Source organism: Echinops telfairi, unplaced genomic scaffold, assembly GCF_000313985.2.
Source record: "Echinops telfairi isolate 266 unplaced genomic scaffold, ASM31398v2 ScPeMD7_443;HRSCAF=831, whole genome shotgun sequence".
Lineage (NCBI taxonomy): Eukaryota > Metazoa > Chordata > Mammalia > Afrosoricida > Tenrecidae > Echinops > Echinops telfairi.
Genome location: NW_022104341.1, coordinates 54302737 through 54323242, shown reverse-complemented (window position 1 = coordinate 54323242; position 20506 = coordinate 54302737). Strand labels below are relative to the sequence as shown.

At 36.4% G+C, this 20506-nt stretch overlaps 1 protein-coding gene across 6 annotated transcripts in view; it reads left to right on the top strand.

Moving 5' to 3' along the window:
- LRRC7 (leucine rich repeat containing 7) overlaps nucleotides 1–20506 on the top strand; it is a 595712-nt gene that overhangs the window by 459467 nt on the left and 115739 nt on the right. For all 6 annotated transcript variants that reach the window (XM_045292109.1, XM_045292107.1, XM_045292106.1 and 3 more), the window contains 5 exons: nucleotides 7290–7419; nucleotides 8420–8535; nucleotides 14272–14341; nucleotides 17396–17495; nucleotides 19945–20069. In XM_045292109.1, coding sequence (XP_045148044.1) covers nucleotides 7290–7419; nucleotides 8420–8535; nucleotides 14272–14341; nucleotides 17396–17495; nucleotides 19945–20069 — 541 coding nt within the window. The remainder of the gene's footprint in view (nucleotides 1–7289; nucleotides 7420–8419; nucleotides 8536–14271; nucleotides 14342–17395; nucleotides 17496–19944; nucleotides 20070–20506) is intronic.

Genomic DNA, 20506 nt, shown 5'->3' with positions numbered 1-20506 from the left:
AGTTTCATCATTGCTATACTGCCCCTTAACTGGCTCATCTCTTCCCGGCGACCCTTCTGTAAGGGGATGTCCAGTTGCCTACAGATGGGCTTTGGGCCCCCACTCCACACTCACCCTCATTCACAATGATATTTTTTTGTATTTTGATACCTGATCCTATCGATACCTCATGATCACACAGGCTGGTGTGCTTCTTCCATGTGGGTTTTGTTTATTCTCAGCTAGATAACCACTTGTTTATCTTCAAGTCTTTAAGACCCCAGATGCTATATCTTTTCATAGCTGGGTACCATCAGCTTTCTTCACCACATTTGCTTATGCACCCACTTTGCCTTCAGTGATCTTGTAGGAAAGGTGAGCTGTTTCTCCTTACCTTGAATCATGCCCCATCGGTGAATGAAGATCCCTTAGGCTCCATTCCCACAGGCTCTACCTAATTCATGTCACTATGGCCGACCCCACTCTGAGAATTCAGCAACTCCTTAGTCACATTTCATGTGCCTTCCAACCATAGTACCCCATCCTTTTATATTCCTGCTTGCCCATGCATATGAGGTGACTAAAGTTAACATGACCTGGGTCAAGCACAGTTTAGTTTTCAAAGTGACAGCTTTGCTTTTTAGCATTTTCAAAAAGGTCTTTTTAAAATGATTTGTCCAAATGCAACACATGGTTTGATTTATTGACTGCTGCTTCCATGAGTTTTGATTGTGAAGCAAGTAAAATTAAATTCTTGAGAATTTAAATATTTTCTCCATTTATTATGATTTTATTGATTTGTTTTCTTTACATTGGAGGATGTACCTTTGGCCATCGGTAAAAGCTTCAAACCTTCTTTACTTTCAACCTACAATGTTCTGTCAATCTGATGATTGTTAATGAGCCTTCCTCCAATCCCAGTGCCCAATTCTTCTTGATATATTTCAGTTGCTTAGATTATTTGCTCATTTTACAGACTGAATAAGTATGGTAAAAGGATAACACCCTGATGCACACTTTTTCTGACTATATACCCCACAATGTTCCCTTATGCTATTTGATGGAAAAATAGTGAAACTGGTGTTAAGTAGAAAAATCAAACCCACTGTCATTGAGTTGATTTCAAAACTTAGCAACCCTCACTAGGATTTCTGAAACTGTAAATCTTCACAGAAGCACACAGCCTCATCTGCCTCCTGAAGAGTAGCTGGTGGGTTTGAACTACCAACCTTTCTTTAGCAGGCTAACATTTTTACCACGGTGCCATCCAGGCTTCTTGATATTCATAGCTCACTATAATTTTGAACATCATAAGCATAAGGAAATGAAGTGGTGGTTGTATTTCATTCATATGTTAAAAGGCTTATCAAGAGGAGTTGAATTGTGCGTGCCTTCTCTTTGCTGTGTAACTTATATTATGGAGTCTTCGAGTGAGTCCTCATACTTCTCTCTAAAATCGGTATCCTTTTTTCCAATATCTTTTTTTATTCTTTCCATATCATTAAATGTCTCCAGGAGTTTCTTTAGTGTGCATTTATGGCCAGTGTCACTTCCTCTGGGTCATTTAACAACCACTGTCCTCCTTTACTTCGATGCTTTCCGTCACTAGGTTCTTCCGGTGGCACAACGGAATCTCCTGAGTGACCGCTGTGTGAACGTCTCCAGGGTCTCTTAGTTCCTCGCTAAGTCCACCTGGGTTACATTCAAGACCCACACAATTATTTGCACGGTACACTGCACGTTTTTGCTATATTACACACATATTTCTCCTGCTACTTTCCAGCATAATGCTTGAATTTTTCAACTGTATGCTTTATATAGTTCCTCTAAACTCAACTAAATAAATGGCATGATTTCCAGTTTTAGCATCAGTAGCCTATTCAAGAGTCTGCCTAAAATAATAGGCTTTACAATTTGGAATCACTTCTTGCTCCATTAACTAGATGAATGAAGTTGTTCTTGGTGGCAAAAGCAAATCCTCACATTTTCATTCACACCCTAAAGAGTGTTAGAGGGAGCCAGAGCATTATTGACTTAAGGCAACTCATGCGGTTTTTTGTTCTGTTTTCCTCTTCTGTTAGAGCCTATCCATCAACAGTACTGATTTAAAGGTTAGATTACTGTGCGTAGTTTCTCTACACTTCTGAGAAAGAATAACAACATTTGAATCTTTGGACTAAATAGCTGTTACGGAGTAACCTGTCACTCAGACTTTGAAATTAGAACTGGCTTTGCTGACTGATCATAATGTGCATCTGTTAGTCATGCCATGCTATGTGGACAAAAGAGCAGCTGCATGGACACTTCATGCAATCACTTAAAGTCAATCGACTTTGGTAACTGATTAGTACAATGTGGTTGAAATTGCGTGCCTATCAGAAATATGCAATGAAAATACTGTCTTACTATAGTCCAAGCCTAATCCACAAAAGACTGAAAAGAAAAAAGAAAAATTAAAACCCCTAATTATATCATTTATAAATGCCCTATTTCACTTTTACTTTCTGAGCATTTTATATTTGAGCTTAATTTTTTTTTAAATATGGTACTTGTTACTGTATGGCGACTTGAAAAGTTATTGTTTCAAGTCTTCAAGTCAGTTCGGACTCATCGCTACCCGTGTACGATAGGACAAAGCGCTGCTCAGACCAGTGCCTCCTTACAGTGCCTCTGATGCCGAAGTCCATTGTCGCAGCTGCCTTGTCAATCCACGTCGTTATGATTCTCTGATCCTCTACTTTATGAAGTATGATGTCCTTTCCCAGGCACTGGTCCCCCTGATAATGTGTCTGAGGCACGCGAGATTAAATCTATACCCCCTCAATGTCAAGGAGTATTCCGGATGTACTTCCTTTGAGACAGATTTGTTGTTCTTCTGGCGGTTGATGTTTCTTCAATAATCTTCACCAAAACCACGATTCACATCCGTCAATGCGTCTGCAGTCTTTGGTCCATGGTAGAGATTTCACATACATGTGAGTTATTAAAAATACTAGGACCTGGGTGAGGCACAGCTTCGTTCTCAAATGACATCTTTGATTTTTCGCATTTGAAATGGATCTTTGACAGTGGGTTTGGTCAATGTCATATGTCCTTTGCTTTCCTGACTGCTCCTTCTGTCAGCATGGATTTTGGGCTTGGTAAGCACATCATCTTCGAACCAAATTCATAAGGGTTTATTAGCACCAAGAAGAAGACTCTCAATCAGATGGATTGGCACAGCAGCTGCAACATGGGCTCGAACTTGACACCAATTATGAGGAGGCATCAAACAGTGTTCTGTTTTCTTGTGCATAGGTTCTCCAAGTGGTGCATAGGGTCTATCTCTTGTGGTCACTTTTTCTATTTTTTTGATACCTAAGACCATATGACGGAATCAGGAGGCAAACTCATTCTTATTCCAACCAAATATTCTTCATCTCTGTGCTAAATTAACTGCTTAGCTAATTTATGGGAACAAATTGTACTCAAGCTAGCTAATTCCAATATCTTAAAAAAGAAACTGATTTCTACAACCTACTCCATCTCACCCTAATTTACTCTTCCCTGTATAATGGCAGGGATCCTCAACACTGATGGCTTCTTCCTATTACACTAATGACAAGAGTATGATATACATAATAACATCAATGACAACTTGAATGCCTAATGCTTAGTCTTCACCAGGCTCTCTTTGTTTCACAGATATCTCAAAGGAGGCACCTGAAATTAGTTATTCCCTGGAGATAACTTAATCTAAATTCATATGACTCTTTTCTTTAGGTCAGGGGCTGTTGGTAGCCGCTGTCAAACCAAGTCTGACTCACGGCAAGTCTACATGTGCAGAGTAGGGTTTTGAAGACTGGCTTTTCAGAAATAAATGGTCTTGTCTGCTCTGGTCTCCGAGGTGCCTCTGTGTGCTGCCCAAGGACCGATCAGGGATACAGTGGAATGGGATGGTGACAAACTGTAGAACAAGTGCCCGGTTGCAGGCAGCAGCTATTACTCAGTCCTTGTTAGTTCCTGAGAAAGTATAAAGTATTTTCACACATGCTTCTGTTCTAACGGACTTCAAACATCTGAGTCATTGTGTAAAATTTACCAAACTTTTAAATGCCATGTTAACCAAACTAAACACATTTGCAGACTAAAATGACTGTTTGTGACTTTTGTTGCCAATCTACAAACCATGAGACAGGATAATATGGTGCTGCCATACTGCCTATCTCTAAGTTCCAACATGGCTTGGCCTCATTAAGCTAGTTTTTATATGCAAATCCTGTTTTAAAATGATAATTATTTCACAGAGTTCTTTATTAAGAGATTAGCGATCTTTTTCTCTAAAGTTCCCAGCCCATCACTTGTCGATCATGTCATTTTATTGTAGGGACTTGCATATTGCTTTGATGCTGGAAGATCCAAGCAGGGTCACTCATGGGGATAGACTTCAATAGAACTTACAAAGACAGACTAAGAGGAGGTGCTGCCTCCTCCAGTCAGAGTTGGCATGAGTGACATGAACAAAGTAAGCTTGCGGGACCTTCATTTGCTATTGCGGCATGACACGAAATGAGAAGAAACAGCTGCAGACATCTGTTAATAAACAGGACAGGACCTGGAGTTAGAAAACTAAAAAGGAAGGACATAATTTTACTCTTTTCAAGCTAAAGGAAAGGGAGAGGGAAAAAAAATCAAGCCTCAAGTGATGATCTGAAGGATTCAAAGAGTAGTATGTCAGAAGCTCTGGTGGTGCTGTGGTTATGCTTTGGGACGCTAGCCACAAGGCCAACATGAGAGAAAGACGAGGCTTTCTACTCCATGAGAGCTACAGTCTAGGAACCCACGGGGACAGTTCTATCCTGTCTTATCCGTGAGGTTTTTGCTGAAGAGTTAGTGTGTTTTCTTTATGGGAAACGTGTTCAATGACACAGGAAGCACCAAAAGAAGATGGAAGGAAAGCACAGTTACTGAACAGAAGGCAAGTGGTCAAGGATCAAAGTTTTTAAGACATAGCAAATGATCAAGAACCTGCGGTACTGAGGCTATGGATGGCAGAGGAGGTTCAAAATCCACTGACAGGGTCCCCACTTGGAATAAGCCTCTGATGAATCCCCTCTGACCATTGACCGGGGATGTGAACAGTCTTCCTGTCAGACAGAGTACATTGGAAAGTGGACTAATGCCGATGTAATTAGGTTAAAATGTAACACATTCTCTCTTTTGACCCATTCTAAATATGTTCTAGTTTTATTATTTTCTATTTTCTTTTTTACTGAAGTTTTCCTCTGCTTTGTTTTGTTATTGGATTGGATTTTTATGTATTTGTATGGATGTTTATCTTTATATGAAATCCACGATAGGTAAATATATGGATTCAGTAACTGGATTAATCCTTTATTGGAATTAATTATGGCAGGGAAGGTTGGGGGCAAATGGGGAGCTAATAATAATGAGTACAAGCAAGAAGAAAATGTCCTAAAATGATTGTAGTGTTGTTTGCCGAACTTCATGTAAACTATCGAACTGTATGGCATCTGAATTATATGGCAATAAACTGCTAACATTAACAACAACAAAAAAGGAGCCAACCAGTAGAACTACAGGCAGAAATCCAAAATGATAGCAAATCTCCAAGAACTGACAGAATACAAGTGAGAAACCTCAACATATGGATGTAACACTGGAAATGCCCACTCACAAATACAACACAATATTGGAGAACGCTTACCTGGCCAACCTGCTAGAAGAGATCCAGATCTGTGCTCATGCCAAGGAAAGATGATCCAAAATAATGTGAATATCACCAAACAATATCATTAATGTCAATGTTAATGATAAAACAATATCATTAATTTTTACACCCATGTAAAAAATTCAAAAAACAGGTGCAGCAGGAAAACATTAGGAAACTTCCAGAATTCAAACCCGATTCAAAATGAAATAAGAGATATCATTGCTGACACCAGATGGGTCTTTGCTGAAGGCAAACAGTACCAGAAAGATGCTTACTTGTGATTTTTGTTTTGTTTTTACTATACGAAGGCATGCAACTATGTAGATGACTTTGCAAAATACAGGAATTCCAGAATACTCATTGTGCTCCTACAAACATGAACACAGACCAAGGGGAAACTACATGATATAAATTCAGGAAAGATATATGTGAGGGTTGTATCCTTTTGTCATAGTTACTCAAACTGTACGCTGATCAAATAATAGGAGAATGAAGAAAGCAGCATCAGGATCGGAGGAGGGCTCGTTAACAACGTTAACAATTGTATCAAGCACATTTGTACATAGGCTGCTATCATTATTTTCAAAACATTTTCTATCTGCTTGAGCCTTTGGTATCAGCTCCTCTTTTTTCCTTCCCTCCCCCACCCTCCCACTGAATTTGTATCTTTATTGTTATTATTTTACTCCTTCTACCTGTTCTTCCAAAGACCTGCTTTATAGACTTCTACCTTCCCAATGACAATTATATGCATTCGTTCCAAGAATATATTTTCTGAAGGTGTTTATGGACAATATATAGAAACAGTAACTAGATTAATATAGTTCCTTAGGGTTATGGCAGAGGAGGTGGGGTTGGGGGTAATGGGGAATTAATAATGGGTGCAAGAATGAAGGGGGGAAAAGAATGAAGAAAATATTTTAAGACAGATTATAATGATTGCACAATTCTTTTTAATATATTTAAATAATTTAATTGTAAGGTATGTTAAATATGTCAGTAAAAATGTTTTCAAAAAAGAAATTGTATAATTGTAATAAACAAATTGTATAAAAACAAACATACAATTCCCTCACACACACCAAACATGGATGAAAGGAGACAGCGGTTGGTGTAAGATATAAAAACAATAATAATTTATAAGTTATCAAGGGTTCACAAGGGTGGGAAGGGGAGAGGAAGGGGGTGAAAGGAGCTGATACCAAGGGCTCAAAAAGAAAATAAATGCTTAGAAAATGATGATGGCAACATATGTACAAATATGCTTCAAACAATTGTATGAAATGTTCTAAGAGCTCTAAGAGCCCCCAATAAAATGATTTTTTAAAATAATATACAAAACTGCTATCATTTTCAATGGATCGGTAAAATGACAAGTCAATTGAGAAATGGGAAAGTAAACAGCATTTATTTTTTCATATTTTGCCAAATTGAATCATTTACTTCATGGTATTGTGGCATTCAACTGAACTGATAAATTACCTTGTATATTATTATACAGTGACTCGTTTTTTAGTGAATTTGATTATATGCACTTTTAAAAACCTTTTTCTAACTACCCATTCAAAATGTTTAACTCATGTGCTTAACTTTTCAGTTTGTCTTTGCTAGAAGAATTTGACTGCAGCTGTAATGAATTGGAGTCTCTGCCTTCAGCTGTCGGCTACCTTCACAGTCTCCGCACATTAGCAGTGGATGAGAACTTCCTTCCAGAATTGCCCAGAGAAGTGAGAAATAGCCTTCTTTCGGTTAATTAGCATCCATGACTCTGGTTAGGGTTAGGGTTAGGGTTAGGGTTAGGGTTAGGGTTAGGGTTAAGTCACATCAGACGCACAGCACTGTAGACACATGAGTTGAACTGCGAGTGGATTCCAGAAATAGCTACACTGTGCTTGTTAATTATCCTTTTTTGTAATTGCTGGTGAAATTTTCTTACATTTAACTCAGAAAACGAACTTAAAGTTTGCATGCAAAAAAATGTAACAGAACAGTTTTAGTTAATCAGCACTAGAAAGACATCATTTCTAAATCTTCTCATTTATGTTTTTTGCTAGCAAGAACAGTTAAAGCTAACATATTGGAATAATTATAGCTACATTTCTGAAATAAATGTGTCTTTTAATGTCAATATGGTTTCTGTCACATTATTTTTACATCAGGATACAGCTAGAGGTTCTTTAATGTTTACCTCTTAGTGGTAATTTAATTTAGTAACTTTAAGAAAAAGGTGTGAAACAAATTATTATTCAATATTTTCTGTTAATCATTTCTATAACAAAATAACAATATACATATTTTTATTTTAAAGCAACAAATCTGAATAACAATGACTCAAAGCACTGTAATGTAGGATAAAACTAATTTTTCAAAGGAAATGACAACAAAACTTCATTTTTTGAGTATGCATGATTTTCTTTATAAACTCAGATGAATTAACACTTATTTTGGTAGCCAGAACAATGTAATTTATAAAAAAATTATGTTAATGACCATTTGATTTTAAAAAGTCATTACAAAGAAAATACTGCCTGATATATATTTGAAGAATATGTATTATATACATATAGGAAGCCATATATTTTTTAATAAAACCATACACAAGTTAAAAGGAAGTCATCGAAATGATGAGAAAATCTTAGAGTTAAATAAATCACTTTATGTATTAAAATAAAATTTAAAAATTGCATCGTACTGTGGTTATTTTGTTGTTGTTGTTGTTACCCATAGATTGGAAGCTGTAAGAATGTCACAGTGATGTCTCTACGCTCCAATAAACTGGAATTTCTTCCTGAAGAGATTGGACAGATGCAAAAACTAAGAGTCTTAAATTTGAGTGACAACAGGTATTTTTATAATGTTTCACAGTTACATGTTAGTAGTTACTTAATAAAAGCAAATCTTTTCTTTTGTCAATTTGGAAAAACTAATATTTGTCTTATGAAGTATGTAAAATGCAAATATACATTTTTTGGTTTTTAAATTGCAGGTGTTTCAAACTAACTTCCTAGATTTTATGATTGAAATTATATTGACATTATTCATTCAAATTATATAAAGCTTATGCACTGCAATATTCCCAGAAAACATAATATTATGAATACATAGGAAAATACTACTAATAAAAAGCTATCAATTATTGATATTAGTTTATGTAAATTTTATCTTTTATGCATACATTTATGTATCCAACAAATTAACTGGAGAATGTTTATGTTTTCAATTCCACAAAATTACTGGTGAGAATACTGTCAGACATCCATGTTTAAACATTGCACTACAGATAACTAAAAAACATACTCCAGATTGTATTGCTGGGACAAAAAGTTTACATTGGTAGATGACTACATGCATTTGAAGCTGCAGTTCATCTTTGTTTACTCCTTCTCTGTAAAAGATAATTTTTCTCAATCAGAAAAGGACAAAAATAAATATTGATTTAAGATAACTTTAAAGTTGTTTACCAAAAAAAAGACCACCATAGAGTCTATGTAGATTCACAGCCACCCTACAGAATTAGGTTCAGTGATTACAAATTAGAATACATTTATTCAACTTTTCATAAAGTTTAATCAGACAAATGATAGTGTGAAGAACCGAGAGTGCATGCAACAAAACTGTCAATGGTGGCCTTGTATCAAATTATGAAGATTTTTTAAATTTCCAGGGTAATTTCACTTAATTTTATGAATGCTAACACAACACTTCTATAAAAATTGAATTATAATTTTTTTCTTTGTATTAATTGTTTTATAAGTATTTATAAGACTTTTTTTAAAAAATAAAACAATATAAATATTGTAGTAAGTGTTTTAAAATAATTTTTACTTTAACTTAGATGTTTACATATAAAATGATTTTATAATTTTCCTAATATACACTTTGTTCATATTTTTGTAGATGTCTATATCTTTTCCCATTTATTAAACTATTTGTGAGTGTATAAGTGCTTCCATAATTATTGTTAAATGTTGCAGCATTTTCTACTTCTATTATCAAAATACATTTATATATCAATTGGTTGATAGAAATTCAACATATGAAAGACAAGGAAATTCTCTTCCAAATTATATATAAAATGTTCATCTATATTCCAGAGTGAGCATGCAAAAATTAACAGTAAGTCTCATTGGCATGCTTTGTTTGTATTACAGACTTTGCTGACAAGCTATCTGGTAACCTCTGTGATCAAATTGCATAATCATGTGGAAGTTCAAAGGTCTCAGATACTGTTCAGTGAGCATTTGGCTCTCTGAACTACCGAAGGCTGAAACAAACTAGATGACTTAGGCTGAATGCCAAGCATAACACACTTCAGATGTCCCAAGAGTGCTATGTTCAGTGGCTCTCACTATAAATACAGACAACAATGTACAATGTGCTGACACAATAGATGGATGGAAGGATTGTGATAAGAGCTGTATGGGCTACCAATGAAATGATTGAAAATAAAATAAATAAATGTCTACTCTACAATATACGAAGGGTAAACACACAAAAAGACATACCTTCTGGAGTTCACCATAACATTGAGAGCTGTAAATGCATTTAGTAGTAAGTAATAAAGGCATAGCCGCTGGCCCTATGGGGATATTGGTTACTGAATGAATTCTTTTTAATGTGTGATTATAAAGTATGATATATTTCATTCAATAAAATACAAGATGGCTTGAAAACAAAATGGAAAAATGAACTAACAAGAGTCATGAAACACCTCTGAGAAATTAACATTAAACTGAGAGAGGAAAAAATATTATGTAGTATTTAGCCAATAGACTACACAACTTGGTAAAACTGGTCGATTTCTTTGGTGTAAGTGGCTGATTAGTGAATAAATATGAATATTAGTCATCCTTGTAGACGTATGGATATTGTACTATCACTGACAGCATTGTACTTCAGGATAGTTCTTGTAATGTTCCTATACACTACGACAGAGTCTATTCCGCCTCAATCTGTCAGTCTTGCCATAATATATAATGTGATTTTGTGATTCAAAATGGCTACTAGTAGCCAGTTTCAACTCATTAATGATTCTTTTATCAGTTTTATCTCCTGTAGTAGCTTCCATGCTGCTGTGATCTTAGAGGTTTCAGTGTGAAGAGGTTTCAGTGGTGCATCCAGACAAAGAACAAACTGGGAAGAAGCAATAGGCAATTTACTACTGCAAATTTTGTGAACAGAACATTGCCTGATATGGTGTCAGAACATGAACCTTCGAACTGGAAGGCACTCGCTGTACAACTAGGGAAGAGCTGCCCCTCACCGCAGAATTGACCAGCATGACATGGTTGGAATAATGTTGATGAGGCATGATTCAAAATGAGAAGAAACTAGTTCAAGCATTCACCAATAATTGGAACATGGAATGCACAGCATATGAATTTTGGAAAAGTGGAAGTTGTTAAAATTAAATCAAATGCATAAAGATCTGTAGCCTAGACATTATGAATTGAAATGAACTAGTCTTGACCATTATTTTGAGTCAAATAATCATGTGACTCACTCTGCTGGGAATGACATATTCAAAAGGAATGGCGTCACATTCATCCTCAAAAAGAACATTTCAAGATCTATCTTGAAGAACAATGCTGCCTGCCATAGGACATTATCTATATGCCTTCAAGGAAGTCCAGTTAATACAATTATTATTCACCTTTGCACACTAAAGCTAGTGATGAAAACAATTGAAGAATTCTACCAACTGCTTCAGGCTGTAATCAATCAAAAATGCTATCAGGATGCATTGATAATTACTGGCGGTTGGAATGCAAAAGTTGGAAGCAAGGAGGAAGGCTCTAATTAAAGACCAGGGCCTTCCTGATGAAATGAAGCTGGGGATTGCATGATGGAATTTTGTAGGGTCAATGACTTCTTCATTGGATATAACAACATAGCGATGATACTTTACCAGGTGGAGTAAACAGGAATCAAATTATATCCATCTGTGAAGATTGTGGAGAAGCTCAAAATTATCAGCAAAACAAGGCCAGCGGCTAACTATGCAGTAAAGCAAAAGTTGCTCATATGTAGGTTCTGGTTGAAGCTGAAGAAAATTAAAACAAACCCACGACAGCCACCGTATGTCCTTGAATTCAGATACCATCCCAAGAACAGATTTGACATTTTGGAGACTAATGGCCTAAACGGATGGGTTGTGGGATAATATTAAGAACATCATACATTTGGACAGACCTATGGGCCCTAATACAAGGGATAAATACACTGCCAAACATACTGAAAACCAACCCACACTGCAGAAGACAAAATAGGGGACTAAGAGCTCCTAAATATACCACATTTGTGTATTTCAAAAGATTTCATCAAAAAAGTAAAAAGAAAACCCACAGATTGAGATAGAGAAGTTGGAAGCTGTGGTAGTTACATAATTTCATGTCAACGGAAAGATATACAAAGTGTAGGGGTCGAGGTTATCCTGTCAATCAGGTCAAAGCCTGATGGTGACTCCTTGTGGGCATGGCCTTCTCATAAGGAGGACCCTGGGAGCCTCCCCGTCTCCTGGTGGGCTTCACCTACCTGGGGCCTGACCCTGGTTGGTGCCAGAGCCCTGGAGTGTATCCATCACATCTCTATTGGATCCCCAGGATTTTGCACCCACCAGCCTATGACCTTCCTGAATTCTGCATCATTGAATGTGGCTTCGTGAGTCTGAATAGGGACTTACGGACGGACTGGTATTGGACATAATGACTGGAGTTGGACTGGGCTGGGATGTGCGCCTGATATACAATTACTTCTTATAAAGGTCTTTGTATGCATATATTACTGTCTCTGGATTTGTTTCTAAAGTCAACCCAGCCTAACACAGAAGTGATATATTGAATAAAAGGCTAATCTAGAAAATATCAAAAACTGAAATATCTCAATTAGAAAAAATATAATCCAATCAAAAATTGAGCAGAAGAGATGAATAAATAATTCACTAAAGTGACATCTTTGCTGTTCGATATGTTAAAGAGATCTTTTGCAACAGAGAATACCCAGAAGATATTTACCTGTGTTTCATTGACTGTGCAAAGACCTTTGGCTGTGTGAATCAAAAAATTTATGGATAACATTACAAAATAAATGTGAGTTCCAGACCATTTAACTGTGCTCTCGTGAAATCTTTATGTAAACCCAAAGGCAGTCTTGGAACAGAGCGACAAGATATTGCATGGTTTTAAATCAAGAAACGTGTGTTGAAGCTGTATACTTTCACCATACTGATTAAATCTGTATGCTGAACAAGGAATCTGAAAAGTTAGGTTATATGAAGAGGAACAGAGCATCAATATTGGAGGAAGGCTTATTAATAACCTGGGTATACAGATGATACAACATTGATTTTGAATTCCAAGAGGACTTGAAGCTACTTATTGCTAAAGATAAAAGACTACGGCTTTCACTATGGATTATACTTCAACATAAAGAAAACAAAAATGCTCACAACTTTAGAAATAAACAACAGCATGATAAATGGAGAAAAGATTGAAGCTGTAAAAAATTTCATTTTATTTAGATCCACAGTCAATGTCCACGGAAGCAACAGTCAAGAAATCAAACGGTCTGGTGTACTGGGAAAATCTGCTGCAAAAGTTCTCTTTAAGGATCGAAGAGCAAAGACGTCACTCTGTCAACTACGGTGTGCTTGACCCAAATCGTAATATTTCCATCACTGCCATTGCATGAGATAGCCGGGCAATGATTAAAGATGCCAGAAAACGAAATGATGCCTTTGATGATGCTGGCAAAAACCATTTATATAACATTGGCTTTCAGAAGAATGAACGAGTCTGTTTTAGAAACAGGCAGAATGCTCCTTCAAAACCCTTTGGAACATGCCACCAGAAGGGACTTGGTTTCTAAAGAAGGTCATCGTACTCTGGAAAAAGAGGAAGACCTTCAGCAAGCTGAACTGACAGACTGGCTTTGTCAATGGATTCAAACCTTACCCCAAAATGTGAGGATGATCCACGCAGTATTTTGTTCTGTTGTACAGAGAGTGTCTCTGGTTGGAACTAAGTCAATGGTGCCTGGCAATATTCCGATATTTAACCAATGCAGGATGGGAGAAAGGAAGTCCTAGGCAGGAAGAAAGGGTTCATTGGTCCTCAGCTTGATAGCCTGCCCAGTGGACTGTTTAGGACTGCTATCTGCAAAGTTAGTGGTTACAATAAAATAACTTCTTCTGAGAAGAAAAGAGGCTGTTGGCTCAAGTTCTACTCTGTCATATAGTCTTGCTATGAATTGAAATCAACTCTATGGCAGTGAGCATGGTTGGTTTAGGGTTTTGGGTCAATGGATCCGTGGGAACCGCGTCAGAGAAAGAAAGAGTAGCAGGTGAAGCATTTGGAAGGGTTGTTAAGGTTAGATCTTTAAAATGATGGCTAGGCATGATACTGATTTGGGTTCATATATTTGATATAATGGAAAGCATTTGAGAACTAATAGATCGTCATTTTTGAAAGATCATTCGGTCTGTGTATTGGATAAAAAATGAAATCAACATGTTAGAGTAATTTTAAATGGTTTTTAAGTATGAATTTATCCATGCTCTAAAATTTCTTTTGTTTGGGCAGGTTGAAGAATTTACCATTCTCATTTACCAAACTTAAAGAGCTGGCAGCTTTGTGGCTTTCTGACAATCAAGTAAGAACTTTTAGATTTTATTTTATTTCACTTATTTTTAAAGAGCAATTACTAAAATGTTGAATTATGAAACTAATCCCAATAGATACCTTTGACTATTACTACATATTATATATAATTCCTTATTCCCTGAGAGAGAATTTTTGTAAAGGAACACTTCAAATATGCATTTTGTTGTTGTGCACAAAAGAACTATCGTAATCCCCATTCTTTAAATACTCTAATGGCACTTCATTCTTAGAACTCTCATACACCAAGTCATCATTTTTATAACTTTTTAGCTGTAAGTGGTAAGTAGATGTCCTTAGGGGAGATCCTTTAATTATAGTTTTGAAGGTAAGAATACATTATTATGACCATAATTCCCTTACGAAGGAATTAATAGTATCATTCATTGTCCTTTTTACCTCGTGCTTTAATTATGATCAATTTAATTATAAAATATTACTCAAAAGTTTTATATATTTCATTTAACAATTGTTATTTTACATGAGCATAGTTTGATAACTTTTAGCTCATGAAAACTAGCCTATTGAACCAGTAATTGAATGTTAATGAATCATCTCATTGATGAGAAAATAACATAAAGCAGTTAACTATATCTGATTTGCCATCAGCAAAATTGGTGATGGATAATTTTAACATCGTTTATTGCTCCTCTCTGACTTTTCTTATAATTCTAGGCTTTTGAAACACCTATTCAAAATATTGAGAACCAAATGAAAACAACCCTTTGTCAACTCAGCTTCTATAATTGAATTATCTAATCACAAAAGAAGCAATTCTGATAAATTAATTGTTTATACTTCTAGCCATCTGGCTACTTTTGTGAAAAATTTAAGATAACCTCTACCCAATGAGAAATGTGAAGTTGTAACACAGGGCAAGGAGAGGGGTAGAGAAATGATAACAATGTTGAAAAAATTACCTTTGCTAAAAGTAAGGTGGCACAGCTAATTATTATTCATCGCTATCAATAAGTCGTACAGTTGTTAAAAAACTGAAATGGCACAGGGTGTGTGATATTTATTTTTACAAAAATAGCACACACACAAAAAGAAGCTACTGCTAAGGCTACTTATATACAACCAAACACCTCACAGGCTTTTTAGTTCCTTGGCTAAAGTTCAGATTTCATGGTGCATCCCAGTTAACTACTCCTCCTCATTTGCGGTACCGTGCTTGGGAAGTTAAAAATTTGCAAGAAACTATCCAAAGCACACTAATTGGTCTCTATTCACATGGAGCCACAGAGTAAGGGGCGTCAGGAATAGAAGGATGTTATGAAGTGGTTGGCTAATTGTCTTCATGAACAACTGCCTCTTGTGCCATGATACCAGAATAAGTTGATGGTAACCAGTGACCATTACTGAATGTTTTGATCTAAGATTCCAAAGAAGAATTGTTATCAAAAGGGGAAAATGTAGTACAGGATTTCAAATTCTTCTGAACAGGATACTTTCTGGAGTTATGGAGGGTGAAAAAAAACAAAAACCTAAACTATTGCCTTGAAATAACGTTTAAACATGAAACCAAAAATATCCCCTGCATCATTTTAAAACAGAATAATGCTTCAGCTTATCTAGCTAAACAAAGAGGAGGTCTTCCCTGAGGATTATGCTCTTTAAAGAGCTCAAATTGGCAGCAACAAGACAACGACCTTTGAGGGCAGTGAGTTTCTGTGAATGAGACAGGGACAATCGAGAGAAGACTGGAGACAGTGGTTTTGTATAAGTCAAAGGTATTCAATCTCACTAATCTGTATGTGTAGAAATTTTTGAATTGGTGTGTTTCTCTGTGTGGATTCCCCACAACCACAATAAAGGAGATAATATCTAGGTGGGAGAAGTAAAATATAAGTGTAAGGATAACGTATGTATCCTTACCATCATTATAGTGCTGCTTCCATCTTTTGAGTAAAAAGATTTATTATCCTTCATATCAAATCTTATCCATAACCTATAGATTTTTCTGGTCATCAATAGATCATTATAAATTACATTGAAGTCAGTGTGAACCATGCCAATGGAACTATCTATTCTACAGCCTTGTGAAAAGAAATCCCCTCCTATCATGATTTATTGCTATTGTGGGAGAATGGGCAGAACAGGGAGTGCATCACGTAGCTTTATTTAGAGCAGAGGCTTAATGTATTTCTGATTTCATCTCATGGAACTGGCATCCGAAATCTCTTTGTGCTTAACTCCTATTAAGAAATGTCATGGGATAAGCGGATTGCTTAAGACATTACACAATATAATGATTTCTAATGTATCTAGGACATAACGTCATAGTTCAAAAAATACCTTAAAAATACTATTTCTGAAATCAAATGATGAATATAGAATGAAATATGACCATAGGTAACTATACTGTGATCTATTGAATACAAGTACGGTCTCTTATCCAAATAATCTTCTAGAGATAAAACTTTGGTTTTAGCCTTAAGAAATTCATAGCTGCCCGTACATAGCCTGGATTTGATAGCAAATTTCTTTGTCTTTGGAAACACCACTTAAGAATAAACAGGCATATATGACCACACCAAAAGCTTACTCAATTGAAACCATTTATCTCGTTTTAACCTCTTTAAGGATTAAAATTGGCATTTTCTCAATCAAGAGATACAGATTTTGGTAAAAGCGATTAAGAGTACCATAGAACAAAAACATCTCATTATGAAAACTTTGAAATTTGAAAATGTTCCTCAACAATGGCTTTATTTTATAATAGACATACAGTGAAACCTATGAGAGCCAGAATGAGATGTCTCATAAGTGTTCTGTCTTTGATAGGCTGCAGTCCTTTCCCTTTTTTATCACTCCTTTGAGTGAAAAATATTTGAGTTTTCCTTCTATGGCAGGTTTCCACGTTACACAGGTTCTGGCTTTCACAGGTTGTGCTATATTTCCTTATATCTTATCTTTTTTCCTTTCTTTTCATTAAGTTGTTTATTCAGTTGCTAAAGGCAGACTATTCACTGTTTTCTTATATAAAACAAACGTCCTTGCCTTGCTGCCCTATTGCTCTAATGTAGATGTTCTTTGTTTCCAGTCCAAAGCCCTTATCCCTTTACAAACTGAAGCCCATCCAGAAACCAAACAAAGAGTACTGACTAACTATATGTTCCCTCAGCAACCTCGTGGTGATGAAGGTAAATTATCGGGAGACTTTTTTTCTATATTTATAATGACTAAGGATTCTTCTTGTTCTAATTTCTGGTCAGGAGAACTGGCCTGCAGGCAATGCAGATAATCATCTGACACACATAGAATCATTGGCGGGGGGCGGGTCTTCTAAATAGAATGAATATTTCCTTTCTTTCTCATATGATAATAGTTTAGTACGTTTTTTTAATCGTCCATATCTTCATACCTTAAGTGAAAATAAATGCGACAACTTCTCTCAGAGAATTGTAAGGAAATGTGATCCTGTGTTTGCTGAACTGAGCTTAGAGCACACAGCTCTATGACTGGTTTATTTCTCAGGCTCTAATTTCTCCAACACAATTTAAGAGTTTAGTCCAATGACCTCAGGCATCAAAATATTTTACGTGCTGCGATCTCCTAGACTTGAACGAGAGTTCTTGGGTGGTTTAAACAGTTAAATGTTCAGCTATTAACTGAAAGGTTGGTGGATTGAACCCACTCAGAGGTGTCCTGGGGGTTGGGGGGGGGTGGGCAGGACGATGGACTCCTTATGGACCCAGCTCTCCAGTTCTACGATACACAGGGATGGGATTGCCACAAGGCAGAATCAGTTCAATGACAACTAAGACTGGTTTATCTACTGAATGATATCAATTTTCAGAGTAAATCATTTTGCTTATGTATTTCCTATGTTCAAGAATAATTATAAGCAATTTTTTTTCATTTTTTTGACTTTCAAATGTAAGTGAATCATTTGGGGATATTTAAGTATACTTTCATTCAAAATGTGACTTATAAAGTAAAAAAAGGAAAGACTTTCATTTGTATTTTTCAGACTTCAGTAAAATTTATTTTTTTAATTTATGAAAGAAAATCCAATTTGTAGAAGAAAAACTTTAAGTAGGGATTATATGTTTATTTGTGAAGTTATATTCATATTTCCATCTTAACATCGCTAGGCTATAAAAATGTTTTCTTTCAAAGGGATCTAAGGAAAAATGAAATGTGTTTCACAGTCACTGGTCATTTCTGAGATCCAATTTTACAGATTAAATCCTGTTTTTTTCCTTGGGGTGGATGTCTATCTAGTAAGATAAAGTATGACGTTAAAGAGTTGTGTATTTCTTTTTTCCTTTGAGGAAGTAAAAGTCGGTAACAAAAGTTTTCTCAAACTTTTAAGTATGTGATCCTGTGGCTTTTCTGGCAGGAGTGTCATCAGTGAATTGTCATAATCACTTGCAACAAATCAGGAATTACAAAATCAAAGTCATCCTTCAGAAAAGAATACAGTTTTCACTAAGCCCTAATGTCATAGCGTGCTACACATTGAGTTGCTAAGTGTAGATTCAGCGGTTTGAAACCACCATCTGTTTACTGGAGAAAGATGAGGCTTTCTTTTCTTTTTTTTTACATTTTATTAGGGGCTCATACAACTGTTATCGCAATCCATACACACATCAATTGTGTAACGTGCATTTGTACATCATTCTCAAAACATTTTCTCTCCACTTAAACCCCCGACATTAGGCCTCATTTTTCCCTCCCTCCCCGCTCCCCCCTCCCTCATGAGCCCTTGATAGTTTATAAATTGGTATTTTGTCATATCTTGCCCTGTCCGACGTCTCCCTTCACCCACTTTTCGGTTGTCTGTCCCCCAGGGAGGAGGTCACATATAGTTCCTTGTAATCGGTTGAAAGATGAGGCTTTCTACTCCCCAAAAATTACAATCTCAGAAACCCACCGGGGCGTTCCGCTCTGCCCTGGGGGGTCGCTATGGCTCAGAATGGACCCTATAGCAGTGGGATGAGAATATAAGGACTTGTATTTTCACGGGATCCTTACAGGAGCCAACATTTTTATGTAAATTAAAATGGATAAGCAATTGCATATTAATTTAAGACATTTGCAGTCATCGAAAGTTTAAGGCTGAATACTAAATTTCACACATTGTCAAAAAGCAAGTTCCTAATCTCTCTCCACCTACGCCCCTAAAAATGAGTACCTTATTGTAATAATGTCTTGCATAAAGGAACCCCTGAGGGAGTTCGTGATGGCGAGGATGGATTCTGCGGGAACACAGACCTGAAATAGAATACTGCACGAGGCTCAGTGAAGATGTGTGGAAACTCTTGAGCAAGTCTTTGAACTCAGCTAGTTTTCTCATGAGTAGAATGAGGATACGAGTCATGCTAGCATGAAGATCAAAAGACATAAAGCCCAGCTACTGTTATTATTATTACTATCCTATGGAAAGTTCAGTCTGTACAATTTTTAATTGAAAAGGTTCCCTATCCCACTATATCTTTATTCCTTCCTCTTTCTCTTTCTTTCATTTTTTAATTTTTGTATATATAGTACCTATCGCCGTTTTTTTGCATAGTGTATTAATACTCTGTTAATAACACTCTATGTAAAAAAAAAAAAAAGCAATAATACTTTGGAATCTAACTGCAGATTTCCAGTCAGACAGTGACAGCTTTAACCCTACACTGTGGGAGGAGCAGAGACAGCAGCGCATGACTGTTGCCTTTGAATTTGAAGAGAAAAAGGAAGACGACGAAAATGCTGGGAAAGTTAAGGTGAAATTTTTTACTTTTGTTTGGGCTTTTTCTTCTCTTTTTCTTTTCTTCCCCACCCCCACCCCGACCCCCGCTTTTTTTGTACATGCTGCGGTTCCAGCAGAGTTTGAGACACATGAGTGAGCTCTGTTGAAGGTCTGGTGGCGGTTTGCTGCATTACAGCAAACGAGTGCCTTCAGAAGCATTCGTGTGCTTCAGAACGAAGCGAATGTTGTCCAAACTCGGAGCAGACTTGATATGCCACCGCTCCCACAGAATAACAGCCTGAGAGATTCAAGCTGAGAGACGGCCAGAGAGAAAAACCAAAATCTAGGTGATGGACTTCCAGCACCCTGTGTATCTTTGGAACAGTGAAATAACTTTCTTTAAATCACCAAGCAAGAAAATCACAAAGACCGTGTAAGGCCAACACAAAGTTTATGAAAGGGCCAGCGGAT